At 43.1% G+C, this 23,717-nt stretch overlaps 1 protein-coding gene across 1 annotated transcript in view; it reads left to right on the forward strand.

Moving 5' to 3' along the window:
• Positions 1-4,149: 4,149 nt before the first annotated feature.
• Positions 4,150-23,717, forward strand: part of LOC102858839 (tyrosine-protein kinase SgK223-like) — a 64,446-nt gene continuing 44,878 nt past the window's right edge. Inside the window, exons 1-2 of the mRNA XM_006884145.1 lie at positions 4,150-4,479; positions 6,916-8,744. Of these exons, the coding sequence (XP_006884207.1) occupies positions 4,150-4,479; positions 6,916-8,744 (2,159 nt within the window). The remainder of the gene's footprint in view (positions 4,480-6,915; positions 8,745-23,717) is intronic.

The following is a 23,717-nucleotide window of genomic DNA, read 5'->3' on the forward strand; positions in this document are numbered from 1 at the left end:
AGCAATATGCACATCAAATAAGTCAATTCAAAACCTAGCAGAACAATGAGCTTTGACTCTCAAGTCTTACAAAAGTCTTATTCTGTTCTCTGAGACCTCTACAATGTTCTTGCCTTCTGCATTCTGGGTGTTGAACATGCTATCTTGACTCTGGATATTGTTGTGTACCATTGAATTGGAACCAACTCATAGGTGACCCTCCGGAGGGTTTTCAGAGGCTATAAATTACACAGGAGGAGGAGATTGCCTATCTTTCTCCTGCAGAGCAAGTGGTGGATTCAAACTGTGTTCTTTTGGGTTGGCAGCACAATTCCTTACCATTAAGCTACCAGAGCTCCCTAGACTCTGGATGTTGTTACATAACATTGAGTCTATTACCACTCCTAGTGACCCTTTAAATAACAGATCTGAACCCTGGCCTGTCCCGCAAGATCCTCATCATCTCTGACATACTACATGTCCAATACTACAGTCACTGTGTCCTTGTTGAGGGTCTTTCTCTCCTTCACTGATCTTGTGCCTTTCTTAGTATGATTCCTTTTACAAGGAATACACACCCATTAGCAACCTGCCCGAAGTATGTATGACAAAGCTTCACCATCCTTACCTCCAAAGACCATTCTGACTGTACCTTCTCCAGAACATACCTGTTTGTTCTTTAGGCAGTCCATGGGATGTTTAATACTCTTCTCCAGCAGCATAACTCAAAGGCATCCATTTTTATTCTGTCATCTTTATTTATTGTCCAGCTCTTGGACACATAGCAAGAGATTGAAAAAGACTATGGCTTGAATCAGGTGCACGTCAGTCTTCAAACTGACACCATTGCTCCTCAGTAATTTGAAGAGATTCCTGACAGAATACATTTTTCGATTTCTTGACTGCTGGTGTTAGCGGTGTTGATTATGGAACTATTACATTGAAATCATTAGCAGTTTCAATCTTTTTTCCATCTATCATGGTGTTCTCTAAAATACCAATAATGAGGATTTTTGTTTTCTTGATGTTGAGATGTAACCCATACTGAAACTGTAGTCTTTGATCTTCTGCAGGAAGCATTTCAGGTCTTCCTCACTCTGAACAAGCAGGGTTGCAGCATCTGCATAACACAGGTTGTTGAGTCTTCCTCCTATCCTGATGCCACATCTTGCTGCATAGAGTCTGTCTTCTTATATCGTTTGTTCAGCACACAGATTAAATAGGCATAGAGAAAGGATACAGCTGTAATCCTTATCTTTCTTGATTTTAAAACATGCAGTGGTCCCTTGATTTGTTCGGACAGCCGCTTGTTGGTCTAGGTTTAGGTTTGGTTTCCTATGAGCATGAGATTCTGGATAAGAGGCCCCTTGTCCACGACTTTTACATCCACTAAGATGGCAACTCGGCTCCTATGGCTCCAGTCAGTCCCATTTTCCTAATCCATGTGAGTGGTGACCCCATCCTCTTAACCCCAGCTGGCCCACTTCTTCCGCTTGGTTGTGGCAGCCCTATCCCATCAGTTTTGGGTTTTATCCCCCTTCCTGTGGCATATCTCAAAAGCAATCCCACACTCTGGAATCAGATTATCAAAGAACCTTATGCTCCGAGAGACCATGGACACACTCATTGAAACCATTCCAGCTTCCCATGTTTCTTCTAACATTTTTGCCAATTCCTCCTAACATCCCCACCCACACCCACACCCCCAATCTCATAGCTACTTCAGGGGTGGTTCTTTTCTTGGCAGACAATGGATATCACTCCTTTAGCTTATTACTTGCCTATAAAATTCCAAGAGACAAGTAACATTCATTCTTTTCTTTAATTTTTCTGGCCCTTTCAGTCTAAGTTGATGAGTTTTCTGATGGGGTAGTTGATTCCATCAGTCTCAGGCTTACTCCCTAGTAAAAGACTATGCAGCCCCATAGTATGTATTCACGTTAGTGAATAGTCTAGCATACATGTTTTTAGTTTGCAGAAGATCATTTCCCCAATTTTTCTGTTTTGTCTTCCTTTTGCACAGTTCATTTTGGAGTCCCTCTCTTTCTGCTCACATGTTCCTCTAAGTGGCAAGGAGAATTCATGTGACTAACTTAAAATCTCAGTTATAACCCCAGTTTCATCCTTATGAGTTTTATCTTCTACCAAATACTTGCACATAATTCAGACAACTTTTTTTTCTACTTTATAAAATACATTACTCTTACTCCACTGCTTAATCATGTGTTTATAATTTTCTTTTACACTCTCATCTGAAGTACATTTAACATCCATATTTGTAGAACATTCTCCTGCTGGTGCTATATATGTTCTCTTCTTTTGTTGTTGTGTACCATGGAGTAAGAACCGACCCATAGCTGACCACTCTGGCAGGTTTTCAGAGGCAGTTAATCGCATGGGAAAAGATTACCCATCTTTCTCCTATAGAGCATCTGGTGGTCTTGAACCATGTGCCTTTGGGCTTGCAGTGCGCCTTCTTGCCAGTAGGCCACCAGAGCTTCCTTTAAAAGATAGAAACTTTATCTGTATTTCTATTACTATTTTTTCCCAAGGCTTTTGCTGTTCCATATAGTAAAACTCTTTTAGCCTCTACCTATTTCTAGATTCCAAAATGGCTTCTACATTTTAGGTATTTGTTAAAGCAGTGTCCCCTCTTCTGACACCAAATTCTGTCTTAGTGCTGCCATAACAGAAATGCCACAAACAAATGACATTAACAAACAGCTTCTACCTTCTCATTGTTTAGTAGGCTAGAATTCTAAATCCAAAACTGGCTCCAGGGAAATGCTTTCTCTGTGTGCCCCCACCAGACTTGTCTCAACTCCTGGTTCCTTGGACATCTCCGTGTATTTTGGCATCTATCCTTCCCCATCTCTTCTTAGTTAAGTACACTACTTTGTAATCAACTCAAGGGCAATGAGTGCAGTTTTGCTTTGGATGGTACAAATCGTTACCTTTGGTTTAATTCTTAGAGACAATGAACTCTTTCTACAAACTGACAATATCAATCTTGTATCTTGCAGTTATTGTTGTTTTGTATACCATCTAGTTGGAACCGACCCATAGCTGACCCTCTGGGGGGTTTTCAGAGGCTGTTCATTGCATAAGAGGAGATGATTGTCCGTCCTTCTCCCATGGCACAGCTGGTGAATATACTGTGTGCCTCTGGGTTTGAAGTGCAGCTTCTTGCCATTTGACAGTCTCTTTTTTCTTGGGCTATTGTTCAGTAGCTAACCATAAGGTTGGAGGTTCGAGTCTATCTGTAGATGTCTCCGAAGAAAGGCCTCACAGTAGTATCCTTCTGCAAACTCAGCCATTGGGAACCCTGCAGGACACAGTCTCATTTGACACACATGGGGGCACCAGGACTTGTAATTGACTTGAAGGCAGCTGCTTGTTCTCTCTTTCTCTCTCTCAGTAGAGAATTGTGGTGATCATGCGTTTCTTTCTCTTTTGTTTGCCCCCTTGATCTGCCCCTCATGAACTTTGTTGACCTCACTAAGCGTAAGGTTAAAGAACTTATATTAAGCAAGGAGGCAAATTCCAAGCATTCCAGGTCTCCAGATTCCCCTGTGGGGAGCAGTCCACATCTCACCTCTCCCTTTTCCCTTAGTCTTTCCCCAGTCCCTTCCTGGTCAGAAACAGGGTTAACAATGCTGATTTCAAGGGCCAAGCTTGGCTCTCTTCTCATATAGTTCTTGGTCAGAAATTGTGGCTCTGGAAGCCCCTGTTCTTACATGCTTTCCTATCCATCGTTCTTGTTCCTCTGGGACAGTGTCCCTACTGCAGGGAGTATATACAAAAGGTCAGGCTTCTCCTTGCCTAGTGCTCCAGATTTTAGAGAGCCGAATGCCTTTTATGCACTGCTTCTGGAGCAGAGTAATACTGCTTGGCATTTACAGCTTCTGATAAGGACACACCACTGGACAGTGACTAAGAAAGAACTTTGTGAAAAATGGGTGAGGGAATGAGAAGACATGGAATAATAATCTTTACCATTGTTTTCCTTCCTTTTCGCCTTCCACTCCCTGATCCAATAGTGTCCTTGCCTTCTGGTGTAGAGATCTCTAAGTAAGTGTTCTGCCTTTGCAGGAAGCTCTTCTGTCACCATCATCTGCCAGTATCACGCCAGAGAGCCGAGTGCAAAATGAACCACACTGACCACTCAAGATGCACCAGACCATCCGACTGACCACCGAGAACCCAAAAATGTCTGCCTGCAGTGACTTTGTGGAGCACATCTGGAAGCCCGGGTCCTGCAAGAACTGCTTCTGCTTGCGGAGCGACCACCAGCTGGTGGCCGGCCACCCCCAGTCCAGAGCAGGCAGCCTGCCCCCTCCGTCCCGCCAGACCCTCAGGCCTGAGCTCTGCCGCCTAGAAGATGAGGGTGTGAACAGCTTGCTCTACTCCAAACCCACCATCGCAGTGAAGCCCACCATGATGAGCTCTGAGGCCTCTGAAATGTGGATGGAGACCGGTGTGACCGCTGAAGTCACGAAGGTGAGGCTGACTAACGCCTGTGGTATTTTTACAGGGGCTGTTCCTGTTGGAACACTTGGTGACTGGCGGGCAGCCAGGGAAGGCTGTCAGAGCAGGAATCCTGTGGCAGGGCTCCTCTCGGCTTGCCCCAAGATTGCTCTTTCCTGACAACTGGTATTTGATGATTACCTGCCCCCCCATTCTCTGTTGCCCTTTCGGCTAAGACCTGCTAACTCAACCCCTTAGAATTTCATTCTGCTTTCTGGAGAATATATTAGGGAAGGTCAAAATAGAGCTTTTTTTGGGGGGGAAAGTTAAGCTTTAAAAAAATTGTTTTACTGTGCCTGAAAATATATTGTTGTTTCTTGTTGTGTGCTGTCGAGTTGGAACCGACCCATAGCAGATCCTCTGGCGGGTTTTCAGAGGCAGTTAATCGAATGGGAAGAGATTGCCCATCTTTCTCCCACCTTAAAATATATGTGTGTGTATATATGTATATATGTGTGTATATGCATATATTTATAGATATCTATGTTTTTATAAATATATAAATATAGATAGATAGATTTACACGTATATATTGCTCAAAAAACTTGCCAGTTCAACCAGTATTTCACATGTACTACCAAACAAAATTTAATTACTTACATCTAATTATGCAACTTGCACTGCTATTTGCTTCCAAATTATTTCACCACCATTAACAGAAACTCATTGCATGCTACCTCTTTGCCCCTCCCTCCTACCCATGGGAACCACTTTGGAATCCATGCAACATTTATTCTTTTAGAACTGACTTATTTCACTAAATGTGATTCATCCAGGTTTTCGCATGCACCAACATTTCATTTCTTTTTCTGGCTAAGCAGTTGTCCATTGTATGCTGGTACCACGTTTTGTTTGTCCGTCATCTGTTAGTGAACATTTAGGTGTTTCTACTTTTTTAGCTGTTGTGAATAGTGTTGTGATGAACACTGGGCATTTTTGAAAGTTTTAAATTGGTAATTTTAAGTGTGGGTACAAGTAGTTCTCCTACATGCCCATCACTCAGCCTCAGCAACTATCAACTCAGGCATAGACTTATTTTGTCTCTGTCATCACCCACTCCCCATTTGCTGTGATTTTAAACCAAATACCCAGCACTGAATTATCTGAACACATGTCTTTGAAAGATAAGCACTGTAAAAGCATATAACCAACAACTTACCACATTTAAAAATATTAAGAGTGAAAAAAATTTAAAAGAAATATTAACAGTGATCCCTTATATCATATTCAGTATCTAGCCAGTGTTGATATTTTCAGTTGTTGGCCTTGAGTTTTATGAGCTGTGATCTCGAATCACTAAAATCAGTCACATTCCTAGAGGACACACAGAGCAGGGCAGCTAGAGTCTGCAGCCTTTAGGCATGTCTAGGACATGTTCTAAGAATCACTACCTGCTTAATGTCTGCATTTTCCTTGTTTTCCTGAACCATTGTGAGTGGATCAGAAAGAGTGGGGGAGTATGTAGGAGAGAGACGAAGAGAGAAGACAAAGGTCAGTTTCACATCTGGAAAGGCTTGAGGGGAAACCGTTCCTGTGGCTGCAGTGGCTCCTTCAGGGAAAGGCTCACAGTGGGCACCCACTTTCCTAAGCTGGCTACATTCCTTCACCAGGCCATTTTGGCTCCATTTAGTGTTCGCAGATGCAAAACAGGGAATTTTCAAGTTCAGAATCACTTGGAAAAGAGTCCAATGCCAGCCCTGTATGGAGGTCACTTCTAAAAGTTGAGAGGAGGAGGACACTTTAGAAGAGAAGTAAGAAGATACATCATTATTCTCACAGTGATAATGACCAGGGTACATCTCTCTTGTAGCTCAACCACTTTTGTCAACTTAGGCTAAAACACCATCTGCAACTGTGAGAAAGGGCAGTGGCAAAGAACAAAACTCAGAACGAAACAGGGAAGCTGTGACCCAGCTCAGAAGCCTCTCCTCACCTTCCGTCCCAAATCCCACCATCCACTCTAATAGATAACATTCTTAGGACTCTGGATTTCCTGAGGAATGCCCAACATGTTTGTAAATAATTATATAAAATTAGCAAGCAAAAGGCAAAATTAAAACCCCAAGCCTGAGAATTTCATTCCACATGTCACTTGTTCTGTTCCAGATTTTTTTTTCCTCCCGCCACACAAACCTAAGCCAGAAGAATGACAGGCTCCCAGTAGGAAGTGCAGCTCAGTATCTGGGAGGATGAGAGGCTCATTGGGTGCCAGCAGTGATAATAAGGCTTGTGGGGAGATCAGAAGGTGGGCGGGCTGGAGCTTGTGCCCTGATGAGCGACCAGCAGCTGTCTTCCTTCACTCCGGTGCAGGAGACAATTTATCATATCACAGGAACTTCTTTTTCTTTTTCTCTCTCCCTTTTTGCTAGAGCAAAATCTTATATGAATCTTTCAACCTTTGGACTCTAGGCCACCTGGAGACTAGCACCGAGCAAGCTTCCACTCCCGAAGCAAGATGACATGTCAAGAGTTTACCCAAGCAGCTTCCGTGGTGCCCCGAAGCCTGGTAGTCCCTCTGTGCCTACAGAAGGCGGCCCTCGCTGTCCCCCCGCATATGCCGTGGTTGGCCTGCACAGTCTGGAGACCCGGGGAGAGAGGAGCATCACCTATCATCCCGTGAATTTTCCCAGTGACAAGGGCGGGCGAGAGGGAAAACCCACATTACCTCACCAAGAGCTGACCTCTCATCAGGAGACCTTCCGCCAGAAACTGGCCACCTTTGCAGAGATGTCATCCGGCTGCACCAAGGGCCCTGCAACCTTCTTCTCTCCACAGCCCCTGCGGGAATCCCTGCCTTCAGAGGATGACAGTGATCAGAGGTGCTCGCCCTCAGGGGACAGTGATGGGGGAGAGTACTGCTCCATCCTGGACTGCTGCCCTGAGGGCCCTGCTGCCAAGGACACCTTGCCAGCCGAGGGTTCCGGGAGCCGACATGGGAGGGAGGACTGCCCGCCAGCATGCTGGAACCAGACTGCGTGTGCTGGGTCCTCTGAGGAGGACAAGCGGGTGCTGGGCTTTCCGAGGGACTGCTGTCCCCAAGACGCAGCAGAGCATCCCTCCCGCCTGGGGCTCAAGAAGGCATCCCTTACCTCAGAGGCCGCCAGCTCTTCAGATGGCATCTCTTGTGGGAGCAGCAGCAGTGGCACCAGTAGCCCCTTTGCCCCCCATCTCGAGAGCGATTACTGCTCCCTCATGAAGGAGCCCGTCCTGGAGAAGCAGCAAGAAACAGGCTGCCATTTGGTGAACTCTAACAGATGCCTTACACAGTCTGGGGGTGCCCAGCCCCCAGGACCCTCCGGGGAGTCTGGGCAACCTGAACCCATCTATGCTGAGAGTACCAAGAGGAAGAAGCCGGGCCCAGCACCATCCAGACCCCAGACCAAGGCAGAACAGGCAGTACCTGCTCAGGGCCAAGGCCAGGTACGGACAGGTAATGCTTGGGCTCAGAAAACAGCAGGTGCCTGGGACAGGGACGGCCCTGATATGGCCACCCAGGTGGCAGCCACCATCACCGTCATAGCTGCCCATCCGGAAGAGGATCACCGGACAATATGCCTGAGCAGCCCTGACTCAGCAGTGGGAGTACAGTGGCCACGAGGACCTGTGAGCCAGGAATCCGAGGCAGGTGAAGGGGAAACATCAGCTGGGCAGGGGCTGAGCTCCAGGGACAGCCACCGTCATGATGTAGGTGAAAATACGCCCAAAGGCAGGCCTGCCATTCCCCCTAAGCTGTCCAAGAGTAGCCCTGGAGGGTCCCCTGTGTTACCATCTGCCTCCCCATTAGCTGACCTCAGCGAGGGCAGCTCTAGCAAAGGTGTTGGGAGTCAGTCTTCATCCAGAGGCCCTGTTGACCCTGCCTCCTCCTGCCGTACAAATGGTATTACCACCAGTGACTCTGTCAGGTGCCCGCCCTCCATCGTCACCACTGTCCCCACCCTGGACCAAAGGCGGCCCAGGTACCAGACTGGTGCCTGGAATCGTCAGTGCCGAATAGAAGAAGAGGAGGAGGTGGAACCGGAATTGGTGAGTCAAACCTGGGGAAAAGAAATGGAAAATGGCAACTCGGATTCCTCACACTCCTCCACTTGGCACCGTCTCCACCCAGTAGATGGCTCCTCCAGACCAAACAGCAAAGCTGGGACTGGAATGAGTAAATCAGCCTCTTTTGCCTTTGAGTTCCCCAAGGACAGAAGTGGAATTGAGGCATTTTCACCTCCACCCCCACCTCCAAAGTCGAGGTAAGTAAGCGTGTCCATGTCTGAGCTGGGGTTCTGAAAGAAAGTCTGTATCAAACAGGATGTGGGACTTGTCCAGAGGCCTGATGGGACAAACTGCCTTTGCCTTTTCTGCAGGTGGATTTCAAGCCCAAGTCTATGTTCCTAATCACACAGTGCCCATCAGTGGGCATAAGAACTTAACCAGGGCATTATTTGTTTCCCTCACACCTGCATAACCACTAAACTTGTTGCCATCTAGTCGGCTCTGACTCGTGGCGCCTCATATGTGTCAGAGTAGAATTGCAGGGCTGTGGAAAGGTGAGCATGGGGTGTAGGCATGGGGATACTGGTGTCTGTCCTCCACTAACTCCACAAGGGAGAACCTTCCCCATCCACAAACATCAACAATATAAAACCAGTTCCTATGAGGTTAGAATAGTTCAGTTTTGTTGATTAGTCATGGCTAACATTGAAAAGAATGGGAATCCTTGAATTGTGCTCTTGTGAAACCTATTATCTAGACCAAGAGGCTGTGGAAGAGCAAGGGAACATTACCCATGGTTTAAAATAAGCAAGGGTATGTATCAGGGCTGTATCCTGTCTCCGTCTACACTGATTCAGTCTGTATGTTGAGCAAATAATTCAATAAGCTGGACTCTGTGAACAAGAATGTGGCATTAGGATTGGAGAAAGATTCATCAACAACCTATGTTATGTTATGCAGATGACACAACTTTGCTTGCCAAAAGTGAAGCACTTTCTTCAGAAGATCAAAGCCTTCAGTATGGATTGCTTCTCAACATCAAGAAAACAAAAGTCCTCATCACAAGGCCATCATGATAGATAGATAGATAGATGATTGAAGCTGTCACTAACTCATTGTACTTGGATCCACAATCAGCATCCTTGGTACCAGTAGTCAGGAGATCAGGAGATATATTGCATTGAGAAAATCTGCAGTCATGCACCTCTCCAGATTGCTGAGGAGCAATGACACTAGACCAGCCTCCTGAATATAGCATATAGATGGTAAAGGTATGGAGAAAGGATAAATTCCTGACACACTCCTTTCTTGATTTTGAACCATGCAATGTTCCTTTGCTCTGTTTAAAGAATAGCTACCTTGTCTAGGTATAGGTTTTGTGTAAGCACAATCAAGTATTCTAGGATTCCTATTCTTGTCAATTGTAGCCACAATTTGTTGTGATCCACACAGTTAAATACTTTTGCATAGTTGATAAAACACAGGTAGACATACTTGTACTTTCTGCCAAGATCACATACTTTGGGTGTGTTGCCTTAGAGAAAGACATCTTGTTTGGAAGGGTAGAGTGTGAGCACAGAAGACGACCCTTGATGAGATGGATTGACACAGTGACTGTGGCAGTGGGGTCAGGTATGCAAGCGATGGTGAGGTTGGCTCAGGATTGGGCAGAGTTCAGAGCCATTGTTCATAGGGTCACTGTGAGTGGTAGTCAACTTGACAACACATAACAACAACAACAAGAGTGATATCACTTTGCAGACTGAGGTGTGCCTAATTCAGATCATTCTCTTTTTAATCACTGGTTGTGCATTTGAGAGCTGGACAGTGAATAAGGCTGACAGAAGAAGAATTGATGCCTTTGAGTTGTCATGTTGGAGAAGAGCAGTGAGCATCCCCTGGGCTGCCAAATGAACTAACAGATATGTCTTGAAGAAAGTACAGCCAGAGTACTGCTTGGAGGCAAACATGGCAACTCTTCATTTCACATACTGTGGGCATGTTGCTAGGGGAAGGGTATTCCTCGGAGAGGGACATCATGCTTGGAAAGCTGGAGGAATTGCGAAAGAGAGGAAGACTGTCAACCAGGTAAATTGAGGCAGTGACTGCAGCAATGGGCTAGAGTATGTCAGAGATTGTAAGGATGGCACAGGATAGGACAGAGTTCCGATATTTTATTCATAGAGTCACTGAATCATACTCAGCTTGATGACACCTAACAATATGAAGCCAGATATCGCCGCATGCTCTCCGTACCTACTTCTGCCATTTCTCACACCAACCATACCCCGCATGGTCCTCGCTGTTCTACTACTGAGTCTCATAACCTGTTTCAGTGACCGCACAGAACTCACAGACCATATTCCCGATTATGGAGTTTATTAGGGAAATTAACAAGTTAAAGTTCAAGTTCTTCCGTCGGGACTGATTCTTGGGTGGACTTGCAGGCCCTCTGACCTTAGCCTTGATGTTCTAGACCGGTGCTACAAATCTCTTCTAGTCCTTCCGGATCTGGCATTTCCCCACCCATCCTTCAGTAGGTGTGGGTGAGGGCACCCCCTGGGGCTCTGGCTGTGGGGGGCAGCCGTCCTCTTTCAGCTCTGTCTCCTGTTGGTCTCTGGTCCTCCACTGCACCAGCAGCTGCTTCTCTTCTCTCGTCTTGATCCCCATTTGACTCCCACAGGAATCTCAGGTCTACATAGATGTAGGACTCTTCACATCTGTCTTGTTGGTAGAGAGATTCCTGTTTTCTCCTTATAAGCCTGCAAGGGTGGACAGCAAGAGTGACCATTCTTCTCATTAGTAGCCTACAGGCCTTGTTTGCATGTTCCCACCCAACAAGTACCATTCACCTTTTTCACCTCTTAGCCTAGTCTCACCTAAACATCTGACAAAAGTCAAAGCCAGTGGCTAGGAAAGCCATTTTGACAACCCCACGAGGGTCTTCAGTGACTTGTTTTTTGGGGAAGTAGATCACCAGGTCTTTCTTGGGAGGCACTTCTGGGTGGACTTAGACCTTCCAGCCTTTCATTTAGCAGCTGAAAGTCCTAACTCTTTGCATCTGTACTGCCCATATCTATGTCTGCACGAAGGCTCTGGTGCCTTTATTTAAATTTCAGGGGGGAGAGTTGGGGCAGTTTTTAAAAGGCAGGCTTAGTTGCTTGCTCCTGGGTCTGCTCAGCAAACAGTCCTCTAAGCAGTGCCCTGGTGTGGACTGGCTGCTAAGGAGCTAATCTTTAGAGTAACACTGTGAAGCTGGCAGTCTCCTTTGCTTCCCTTATTTTTATAATCTGGTACTAGAGATAGCTACATATGTTTTCTTCCCCTTTCTCTAGTGATATTGGGCTGATCAAAGTCCAAAGAGTCTTCAGCTTTTTCAAGGAAGTACTGATATTTTCCTTCAAAACCAAAACTGCAGAAGAGGGCAAAAGGAAGCTGTGCAGTAGGATTTTTGGAGGCAGAGCTATGGAGAAGCAAACTGGCAGTGGTGTATGTGTGCTGAGCAAACACTCAAAGTCACTACCAACCACAATGCTGATTAGGCCTTGGGGCCAAGAGACAGAAGAGCAAGAGGCTGTGCACATGGTCAGAAACCTTTAGATGTGGTTTTTCAAGGGGAAAAGAAACGTAGGTTCGTTTTAGCATGCTGAAACTCACAGCTTTCTCCACGGTTACATTGCTGTCTCCTGCCAGTTTAAAGTACCTTTCAAAGGTTCAAGATGAATAAATGCCTTTTTTTTTAAGCTATTGAGCTGCACATTTAAATTCTGGTTGAAAAAAAAATCCCTTGATTAGCACAAAAGACATTCATATCAGGGAAAGGCAAAACCTGCTGGTTTGTAGTGTGTGTCTGTGTGTGTTTTTAAAGACTGATTTTCTGTACAGATTTTCTTGACTCCTGTGGTTCTGTTTCAGCTGCTATGCCTCTGGGTTGATGTCAGAAGCAAGAGAATTGACCACAGAGGGGAGCAGCTGGGGCACTTGGCTTTGAACATCAAGGCTGTGATGTGATCTAACAGGACTTCTTTTTCCCCCCCTCTCATAACCACATTTCTTTGTTCTAGCATCGCACTGGCTGCCTACCACACAGAATAGGTATTCTCCAGATCCTCAGGTGATGACAGACTACATTTGGCTATAGCATACGGCAGGGACACATGATGGTTCAGCAGCTAGGAAGAGCTTTCATTTATGTGGCACTTACCTTGAGTGAGGCAGTCATCTAAGAGAATGAGATCTATTAATGCGTAGAATCCTCAAAACAACCCCAGGAGGCAGGAAATACTAGCTCTGTTTTACAGATAAAAAAGCAGAGAGTGAGACTCAAGTTGTCTGCCTATGACCATGGACTCTGTGCCTCTAAACACAACCTTTGCCCTCGGGCGCAGGAAATTGAGCAGAGCTTTGTGTCCCTCTGCCTCAGGCTAGGATAACCAGTAATGCAGTTACCTACCGAGGCATTAAATCTGATTTGTGACTCCCAGGGTGTGCAAATAAAAGAGTGCAGTATTTGTCCTTATGAGACTGTGTTAGTTCACTGAGCATAGTGCTCTCCGACCTCTCCAAAGTTAACGTAGTATTTTTCAAAACACTTTCTTCTGAGTGCGGCGTAGTATTCCATTGTGTGAATATTATTGTAAAAATAGAAGGATAACATAGTACAGGAACTCAGGGAGGGGGTGGGGGGAGTGAAGGGGTGAAACCACAGAGCTGCTCAGTTTGCTGTTGGAGGGAGGGGGGAAAGCAAATGGGAAGGATCTGGGTGAAAAGACAGGGCAATGCTGGGCAAGGTCTAATAGTGATTAATTTTATAAAACATAATGCATGAGAATGAAACATAGTGTATGTATGAAACATAGTGTATATAAACTTTGTGAATAAGCCAATTATATATATATAGAATGCTCCATAGGGTTTTCACTAGTTGACTTTTTGAAAATAGATCACCCACCCACCCTTTCTTCTAAGATATGTCTGAGTGGACTCCAGCCTCCGCCTTTCTGGTTAGTTTTTGAGCAGATTAACCGTTTGCTCTGAGAAGCACAGGTTTTGACCTATGACAAACCAAGTTCTAGCTGCATCTGTCAGAGACTGGAAGGCTGAGTAATTTTGAGCAGTTCACTTGCTGTGCCTGACCCTCCAGGTTATTGTCTCTGAAAGGAGATGTTGATAACCACAGCTTTCACCCTGTACAAAATTATCCTTCAAGTTATTCGTTATATGCTGATAAGATTTGTTTGCCTTGTTATTTGAGAGGGTAAATGAAATGGACTGCAGAATCCAGTCCAGAGCTTCTTTTATTTTTTAGGCAAAAATTATCCCAAGTGTGACAGGGCCACCCATACCCAATAAGAATTGCTCTGGCTCAACCCCAGGAACAATCCCTGAGACAGAGAGAAGTAACTAAAACTTTCTTACCTAAGAATCATAGTTGTTGTTGTTGTTGATTGCCATCAAGTTGAGCACGACTCATAGTGACCCTATGAACAAAAGACCTGAAACTTTTTTATAACAATCGTTTTTCAAATTTCATAAAGCTACCGGAGACGTGTTGGTTAGTAAGTGGATGCCACTTCTGCTTATAGAAATCCCAGTATCCATAGCAACATGACACAGGTAGGATTTTTACTTAGCATTTGGAGGTTTTTTTGGTCTAGTTTGTTGGGATAAAATCACTGAATTATGTACAGCTTGAGTGAGATAAGAATCTCAAGTCTTAGCCCTAAGAAGACAAAACTAAAAAAGACACAAAGCTTCTATTGCTAGGGCTTTGAGGAGGAGGAAAGTCGAGGAGATTAAGTAACTCAAGGAACAAACAAATCTGTCTTGGAGGAAGTGCCCCCAGGGTGTTCCTTTAGAGGCAAGAAGGGTGAAACTTTGTCTCACATCCTTAGATCCATTTGTCAGGAGGGAAAAAAGCATCATGTCCTTGGAAAAAGACATCATGTTGAGAATGGTAGAGGGTCAGTAGAAGAGAGGAAGACCTTCAACAGGATAGATTGACACAATGCCTGTGACAGTGGCTGGGAACATGGCAGCAATCATGAGGATGGCACCCAGAGAGGGCAAGGTGTTAATCTTTTGTTCATTGAGTCCCTGTGAGAGAGAATTCTGCGAGAGAGAATCCGTGCGACAGCACCTGACAGCAATAAAGGAACACAGAAAAGAGGATCTAGTACTATCTGAAAGAAATCAAACTAGAATGTATTTTCTGGGAGCTCTGATGATGTTGTTTATGAGTTGCATTACTAATCGAAAAAGCCCAAGAATTTCAAATCTGTCTTAAGAGTTGCATCCCTTTAAAATTTACAGTCTCAGAAACTGGATGGCTGTGAGTGAATATGTGTTTTCATTATGCATGGATTTTCAAACATAATTGTCTTTATCTTCTGAGTCTTAGCATCTCCTTGTGAGGAGATAAGCTAAGTAAGGACCTCAAGCCAATGTAATTCTAAAGCTAGGTGGTTAATCAGTTCCTCAGGAGATGGTGCCAAGAACTTCACAGTCTTCACTTCCTGGCAGGCCAGGTTGCTGGCGAAAAACAGAATGCTAATAAGAATGCAGCCTGCAGGGGAATTAGTCCCCAGCCAATATGATGCTGGCAGTGAGGGCAGGGCTGATGCCAGTTTTCCAAGATGGAAGAATGTTGGAAGGTCTTCAAATGATGTGTAAGGTTAACTTCTTTGAGTAGCCCCTCTCTTAAATGGGTCCTATTTCACAGCCTCACTTATCAGCAAAGAGAATATCACTCATTAGATACAGTCAACACTCTAGAGAAAGGGATTGCTTAATGCAAGGCTGTGTAATTTGGGGGGCTTCAAACTTGTTCATTCCAGTTTGACTCTACCACTCATATACTGACTCAGAATGCATTTTAACAAGGTCCTCATGTGTCTTCTATGTGTCATATACATTCTGATCCAATAGAGTGGAAATTAATTTTCTCAGAGTGAGCTGGTTTTATGTCCTGATTGCTTTTGCATTTATGCAGTGTGGAGAGAGGCTAGGTTCATCTGCTCTCTTGGGCTAATATGGAAGTTACTGCTGTTTTGTACCATGGAGTCAGAATAGACAAAACTGACCCTCTAAGTGGATTTTCAGAGGCAGTATCGCATGGGAGGATGTTGCCCATCTTTTTCCTGCAGAATAGCTGGCTGGATTCAAACGACATACCTTTTCATTGACAACAAATTTCCTTACCAATAAACCGCCAGAACTCTCTTATTATGAAGGAGCAGAGACCAGTTTTTCTGGGTGACCTATCTTCCAAATGACTACATCGTCCTGTGGTCCTAGTTTGAATGTTTGGCTGTGGCTTATCACTCTCTCTGTCTGAGATCCTGTCCTCTATAATCTCCCATTGTTCCTGAGGAACCTCTGGCTGTAAAGCCATGTAGGACGAAGGTTCTCAATGAAAGTTCTGAGCAACCCTTATTTGTGAGTGTTGAAGTGTGAGTTAAGGCTGAGCCTGGAGCTCTCCCTACCTTCTACACCCACAGAGAAATTCAGTCCTATTCAGGTTGATGGGCCCCACCAAGTCTCTCAGTCAACTCTCTCCAATATAGAATTAAAAAGTAAGGAATGGCAAGTATATTGCAGGTTATAAAAGGAAAAGCTTCAGGAAAGAAGTATAGACCTTTTTCGCTTCAATACCATCTTTAAGACTTTGGCAATTTATTAAGAAAAACAGTGCATGGGGAAATAAGTAAGATGCTAAAGAACTAAGAAGAAAATAATTAAGATTAAAAAATAACAACCCCAGTATTTCTACCTTTTACTTCTTTCTAAATTCAAACTTTATTTTAAATGATTTGTGGTTTTTAAATGACAAGGTCCGGTGAGTGGAGGACTCTTTGGTTGGTGCACACAAATGTTCCACAAAGAAGCTCCAGCTTTGTACGATGGACTTACAGTCTACATTACATTTAGAATCAGAAGGGTCTAGGGAATAAGGAGCTCTGATGCCATAGTGGGTAAGGAGTTGTGTTGCTAACTCAGTGACAGACAGTTTGGATCTACTAGCAACTCCTCTGGAGCAGAATGGACAGTCTTCTCCCATGCTGGCCCTCCTGTGTGTTTTCAGAGGCTGTGACTCATACAGGTCCTTTATCCTGCAGAGCGGCTGGTGGGTTCAAACTGCATGTCTTCAAGTTGGCAGCACAGCTCCTTACCACTAGGCCACCAGAGCGTCATCCCTCCCCCAGGTGTGATTTATAGCTTCTGAAAATGCCCTGGAGGGTCAGCTATGATTTTGCTCTGAGCTGATGGGACAGAACAACTGAGGAATAAGAAATAAGACAACTTTAATTTTATTTCCCCCTATCATAATGTTGCTGGTTGACCCCACTGTGAAAATTTGTATTTACTTTGTGGTGATATTTAGTCCCTATTGAAGGCTGTAACTTTTGATCTTTGTTATTAAATGCTTGATGTCTTTTCCACTTTCAACCAGCATGTTGAAGATTGTTAGTTAGCCCTTCCCCAGTTCTAATACCACATTCTCCTTCATTTAGGCCAGCTTCTCAGGTATTTTGGTCAGCAGAGATATTGAGTAAATAAGATTTAAGTAGTATACATATGACACAAAAATACCTTGATTTTAAACTATCAAGCTGGAATGACATAGGACTGTAATGGTAGGCTTGAGTATGTCAAAGATAGTCACATATGACAGCATAGGTCAGGGTTCAAATCCATTGTTCATAGGATTGCTATGAGTCGTAGGGAGCTCAGCAGCACTTAACAGTAACAAACTGTGTAGTACTCTCTTGTTCTATTTGAATGACTATATCTTACTCTGTGTACAGGTTTGACACAGGCACAATTAAATGTTCTGAAATTCCCATTCTTTGCAATGTTATCCATGATCCATGTAGTTGAGTATCTTGTAAACATCTTTCTGGTTTTCTCTGCTTTTCACCAAGTTTCATATGACATCACCAATGATAACCTTCATTTCATATACTCTTCTGAATCCAGTTTGAATTTCTGACAGTTCCTTGTCAATAATGCTCTATCCCAGCTGTTTTTGAATTTTCCTCAGCAAGGTTTTACTTGTGTGTGTTATAATATTATTTGCTAATTTTCACATTTTTGCTGGATCAATTTTCTTTGAAATGGGCACAACTATGAATCATTTCCAGTTGCTTTGCCCAAAAGTCATCTTCTGAATTTCTTGAGGCAGATGAGTAAGTGCCGCCAGGGCTGCATTTATTCCAGGTAGAAGCATTGTGACTGGTATTCTGTCTGTTCCTAGAGCTGTGGTTTGGCCAGTACTTTAGTACATCTTGTACTCTTCCCTTACATATACTGTTGGCTCTTAACATATGCTTCCTCCTGAAATGGTTGAGTATCAACCAGTTCCTTTTAGTTCTGTGACTCTGCATTCCTTCCACCTTCCTTTCATGGCCCCTGCTTCATTCAGTACTTTGCTGTAGAATCTTTCAGTATTATAACCCAGAGTCTTGTTGTAGTTTTTTCAACTTGAGAAATGGTGAGAATATATTTCCCTTTTGATTGCTTAACTCCAGATTTTTACATATTGGTAGCCTTCTCTTGACTGATGGTACTGCACTTCTCTCTCATCCATGGGAAGATGTCACCATTTTGATCTCTGTACATTTCATCTTGAGAACTTCACATGCATTAATTGAAACTTGAATTTAAAAAGATACTTATAATGAATAAGCTGTCATTCTTTCTCACTCGTTGCTCTAAAGTCAGAACTGATTCACAGCTAACCTTCCAGTGGGTTTTTGGGAGACTCCAGTTGCACAGGAGGAAAATGCCTGTCTTTCTTCTGAGGAGCCTCTAGTGAATTTCAGTTGTTGGGTTTGAATCATCTTTGGATTAGCAACACAGTTCTACATAAACTACACTGCCAGAGCTCCGTGGACTAACTGGAGGTCATATAAAATTCTATCTTCCAATCTTCAATAATTGTTTCCATTGCCAATTTCATATTTTCTGACTTCTGAATGTTTTCTTTGTTTCCTTAACAGTGTGCTTACTAGTAATTATTATTGCATGTTCAATCAACTTTAGACTCTAGAAGCAGGTGAAAATCTTCATCTTTGCCATTAGTGCCTGGTACATAAATTTGCATAATAGTCGTATTAACTTTTTCTCCTAAGCATGTGATTATTGTACTGTCACTGACAGAATGACACTTCAGTATACATTTTGAAGTGTTCTTTTTTATGATGGATATGATATCATCCTTTTTGTCATTCTCAGCCTATTATTGTTTTTGTTTTATACCCTTGAGTTGGAACTGACCCATAGGTGACCCTCCAGTGGGTTTTCAGAGGTAGTTAATCACATGGAAGGAGATCATTAATCCTTCTCCCACACATCAGTTGATGGATTCGAACTGTGTGCCTTTGGGATTGCAGTGAAGCCTCTTGCCATAATTATCTGATTCACAATGACCAATTCCAGTCCACTTCAGCTACTACTGATGTTTAAGTGTTCCATTTTATTTCTTATAACCCCGATATTCCTAGATTCACACTTTGTACATCCCACGTTCCCATTTTTGGTGGATGTTTGCAGTTGCTCTTTTCATTTTGAGTCATGCCACATCAGCAAATGATGATCCAGAAAATTTTATTCCTGTTTTATTAAAGTAGATTCTGTGGAAGGAGGCAGCCCTTCCACAGTCATATTTGAGCACCTTCTAAGTGGACGAGACTCTTCTTCCAGACTTATCAAACAATGTCCCATTCGTACTCCTAAGTTGTCTCTAGCAAGTTTTTCCATATATAAATCATGGTGTCTTCTTCCCTAGTCTCTCTTAGTCTGTAAGCTCTGCTGAAGTCTGTGCATGATGGGTGATAGCTGTGGCAAAGCTCCAACATCACAACCCTGAAAAAAGCCCCCACAGTATAGCAAAGTAACAGATGAGTAGTAGCCTAAAGTTATTACTGATGTTAATATTTTAATGCTCTGTTTATAAGTTTTGTACTTGTATTTTTATTATTTTTATTTAACGAACTGTGATTTTCCTAATTGTATTTATGCCTAAAATCTTCCTTACTTTGCATTGACACTGGAGAGCTCAGTCTGAAGACTGACTCTGAGCTTTTGCTCTCTCTTAATTCCCTTCCTTTCCCTGCTACCTTCTTGGCTCTCAGCAGATGAAGTGACTGCAGTGTCATAGAGGAAATACTTTTCTGTCCACAGAAAGCAGCCTGTCCACCCTCCTAACTAGAGAAACCAAAACATCATTATTTTGCAGTCTTTCCATCAACGTGATCTCTCAGCAGGAACACTCAGGATGAGAATAGAATGAATGAGATGGGTTTTGTCTCCATAATCCATATCCAATCTAATTAGAGTTTCAGATTCTTTATTCTTGAGGCACATTATGTTGTAGTAGATTTCAATTAGGTGGCAAAAATTCGCTGGAAAATCTCATTGTCTTAATGCATACTAGGCAGTTCAGTAAGACATTTTGAAAAATCACAATTTGTCTTAGGAAGCAATGTATGTGCTCACAGATTCTTCTGTATGTTTGGCTTTGTTTGGGGTTTGTATATTTTTTTTTTGTTTCTTCTTTTTACAAAAACTTAGGTAAGTAATATGGAAAGTTGGTCCAGGGGAAAGGAAATACAAAGCATATTTCAATGAGAGAAAAATACATTATATATATACACACACACAGAGTTTGATCAACAGAACAAAACACATAAGTACCGTCAGTACAAGCTTATTTTTCTGCTCCATGCCAGATTAAAATTATTTGTTGGCTTCTTCCCATGAGTTTGTGTCTAGAACGTACAAACACTGGCTAGCTATCTAATAGTGCCTTGAACAGAATATTGAAACTGACTCCTCTCTTCCTGTTTTATAATTTCATTTTAAACAATACTAAAATAGAATAAAACAAACAGCACACAGTTGAACAGATGTATATATAACATATTGGAGACAATCTCTTAATAATTTTTTAAGTTTTTTGTTGTTATTTTATTTACTAAAGCTAGAGTCTTCTTGTTGTTAGGTTCCCTCAAGTTGAATATGACTCATAGTGACCCTATGAACAACAGATCTGAAGAGAGCCTTTGACTCATCAGCTGTCTGCTAATTGCCTACTTTGTAAAAGGCCTTGGGCAAGGTACTGAATAGCTAGGTGCTGGGGTTCTGCCCTGAAGGACTCTGAGGGTTGAGTTGGTGTCAGAGTCAGATGTGCAGGTGACTGGCACAGGCTCACTCCTGGTTTCAGTTTTTCTCATGGGCCCATCTCCTGGGATCCATATCCCCACCACATTTTTTTCTCAATAATTCCAAAGTGAGCTCAGCTAGGTTCCCGGAGCAGTTAAATACTTTACTTAGCCATCTTCTGGCCTGATCCAAGATGTGCTTACTAAGTCTTGTAAATAGCCAATTGTTTTGCAAACGGTCATTTCTTGAAGATAAAGAACACACTTTGTTTTACTAGTTGCCATGGCGTTAGCCAGTGCCATCACAATGGAACGAAACATTGCCTAATCATGTTCCATGTTCCACTTGGTATTTTTGGCTGGTTTTTCCTAGATGCTTGAATCTGTCTTCCTATGCCATCTTAGTCTGAAAGTTTAAATTACTCCCCATCATAGCAATAGGCAGTTCTACATAAAGATGAGTGGTGGTAGCTGACATGAGGGGCATAGGCCAGGGATTGAATGAGGTCTTATGCATAGAAAGTAAGGATTCTACCACTTAAGCTCCATTGCCTTCATCACAGCATGTTTAGATATCTTGTTAATTGTTGTTGAGTTGCTTTTATGGTTACCTATATGTTCAAAGTGGAACTGTTCCGTAGGGTTAATAAGACTATTGTTGTGGTGTTGATTGCCATCGAGTTGAGCATGACTCATAGCGACACTATGAACAAAAGGCCTGGAGCCTTTCTATAACCATCGACATTTATCAAAGTTCATAGAGTTTCCAGAGACATGTTGTTGAGGGACTGGATGCCACTCCTGCTTCCAAAATAAGACTGAGTCTTTTGAAAATAATTTGTCAGATCTGTCTTTCCAAGTCTCTTTGAGAGGGTTCAAAGTGCTAATCTTTGTGCTGGTAGTTCAAGGCTTAACTGTTTCCAACTCTGAGCTGCTCTTAATGAACTGACTGATTAAGTAGCCTGTTAATGTCGAGTTGAAACCAACTCATAGCTAACCCTGCTTCAGTGGGTTTTCTAAGACTAGCACAGGAGGAGATTGCCCATCTTAAAAAAAATGTTTAAAACAAAAAGCCTAAACCTGTTGCCACTGCATGAAATTCTGACTCATAGTGACTGTAGAACAGAACTGCTTCATAGGGTTCCGAGGCTGTGCATTTTTTATGGAGACTGTCATACCTTGCCCCCACAGAACAGATGGTGGATTCAAATCTTTCAGTCAGCAGTTGAGTGCTTAAGCTCTATACCACTAGGGATCCTTTCTAGATGCCCTAAAGCCCTTTAAAAAAAAACAGAAAAACTCAGTCATTGCTATTGAGTCAGAATTGACTCCGAGCTGACCCCCCCAGCAGCATTTCAAAGGTTATAAATCACATGAGAGGAAATTGTCCATCTTTCTCCTCCAGGGCTGCTGGTGGGTTTGAACTATGTGCCTTTTGGGTTGGTCATGCACCTTCCTATCCACTAGGCTACCTGAGCTTCCTTAGGCATCTTAAAACAATAAAACCAAACTCCCTGGTGACTGAAGGAGTGGGTAGATTTGGTCCGGTGTTTCTGTGACTGTAATATTTATGGAAGGACACTAACAGCTTCATTTTTTTCCTGTGGCCCAGTTGTTGGGTTCAGACTACTGAGTTTGAACGCAGGAGAGTGCTTAACTGAGACACTAGGGTTCCTTTGTTGTTGTTTTTGTTAGGTGCCATTGAGTTGAGTACAACCCATAGCAACTCTATAAACAGCAAATCTGAACTCTGTCCTATCCTGTACCATAACTCCAATCTATGACACTCTTTTTTTTCTTTAATTATTTTTTATTAATGATTTTTAATGCAACATATATATAATTTTTTACAGCATGTTCTTTCCATTTAATTTTTTCCCCATTCATTCGTTGTTGCACATTTTCCTCCCTGCCCTCCCCTCCCCCCTAGTTTGGGTGACCCTGGAGGACATTATGCTGAGTGAAATATCTCAGTCACAAAAGGACAAATACTGCATAGTGCCACTGCTGTAACATGGGACTGACATTGGGGTTGGGGGAAATCTCTGACACTCTAAAGCCCGTTGCTGCAGTCACTGTATCAGTCTACCTTGTTAAGGATCTTCCTCTCCCTTACTGTCCCTCCACCTTTCCAATCATGATGTCCCTTTCCAAGGAATAACCTCTCCTAGCAACATGCCCAAAGTGTGCGCAGTGAAGCTTTATCATCTTTGCCTCCGAGGAGCACTCTGGCTGCACCCTCTCCAAGACATATTTGTTTGTTCTTTTGGCGATCCATGCGATATTCAGTATTATTTTCCAGTACTACAGTTCAGAGGCATCCTGCAGTGATCTGTAATTCTGAAGCCTTCAGTTTGGTGTCTGACACACAGTACACACTCAACAAATATTTGTTAATATGTTTGCATATAGTCTGGCACCATATCCTCTTCCTTTCGCATTTTCCCAGAGCACCTTCGTTCATGCTTTGCACGCAACAGATGCTCAAGAAATGTTGAAGAAAGGAACAGATAGCTTTGAATATGCACATCAAAGCGTCTTTCTGAAACCCAGGCTCTGGTTGCTTCTATCATTTGTTCCTATCTCTATTTCGGCAATTAATACAGTATGTCTTATTTTCCATTAAACTGGGTCCGTGTTTGTATGTTCTCTAGAAATTGTAAACTCCTAGGTGTATGGACCACATGAGAGTAATTTTTTTGTGTTTTATTTCCATGTAGCCTGCCTTAGCACATAGAATAGTATATAGCAGGTGTTTAAGAAAAGATTATTGATTTTAAAAGAAATAGGCCAGAAAGGTCTACCGATTAAATGATTCTTGGCCCGATTTTCACTGGTACCCACTGTAATTTCATGGCCTTCTTTTCTCAATTGAACATTTGTCACCTTGGGTTAAACAAGCAAGGTTAATCATTATTAATGCTTCAAGGTGGGCAAACACCATGTGGGCACAATGCAGCCTTTCATGGATTAATTACTGGCCAATGATTTCACTTTTGCAATAGGGTTTTCTTACTCTGCTTTTTTAAAAAGCCAAGCAGGTGTGGAGAGCCAGCCCTCTCTTGC

The sequence above is a fragment of the Elephantulus edwardii genome, unplaced genomic scaffold (assembly GCF_000299155.1).
Source record: "Elephantulus edwardii isolate Elephantulus edwardi_28Jun2011 unplaced genomic scaffold, EleEdw1.0 scaffold00031, whole genome shotgun sequence".
In the NCBI taxonomy this organism is placed as follows: Eukaryota; Metazoa; Chordata; class Mammalia; order Macroscelidea; family Macroscelididae; genus Elephantulus; species Elephantulus edwardii.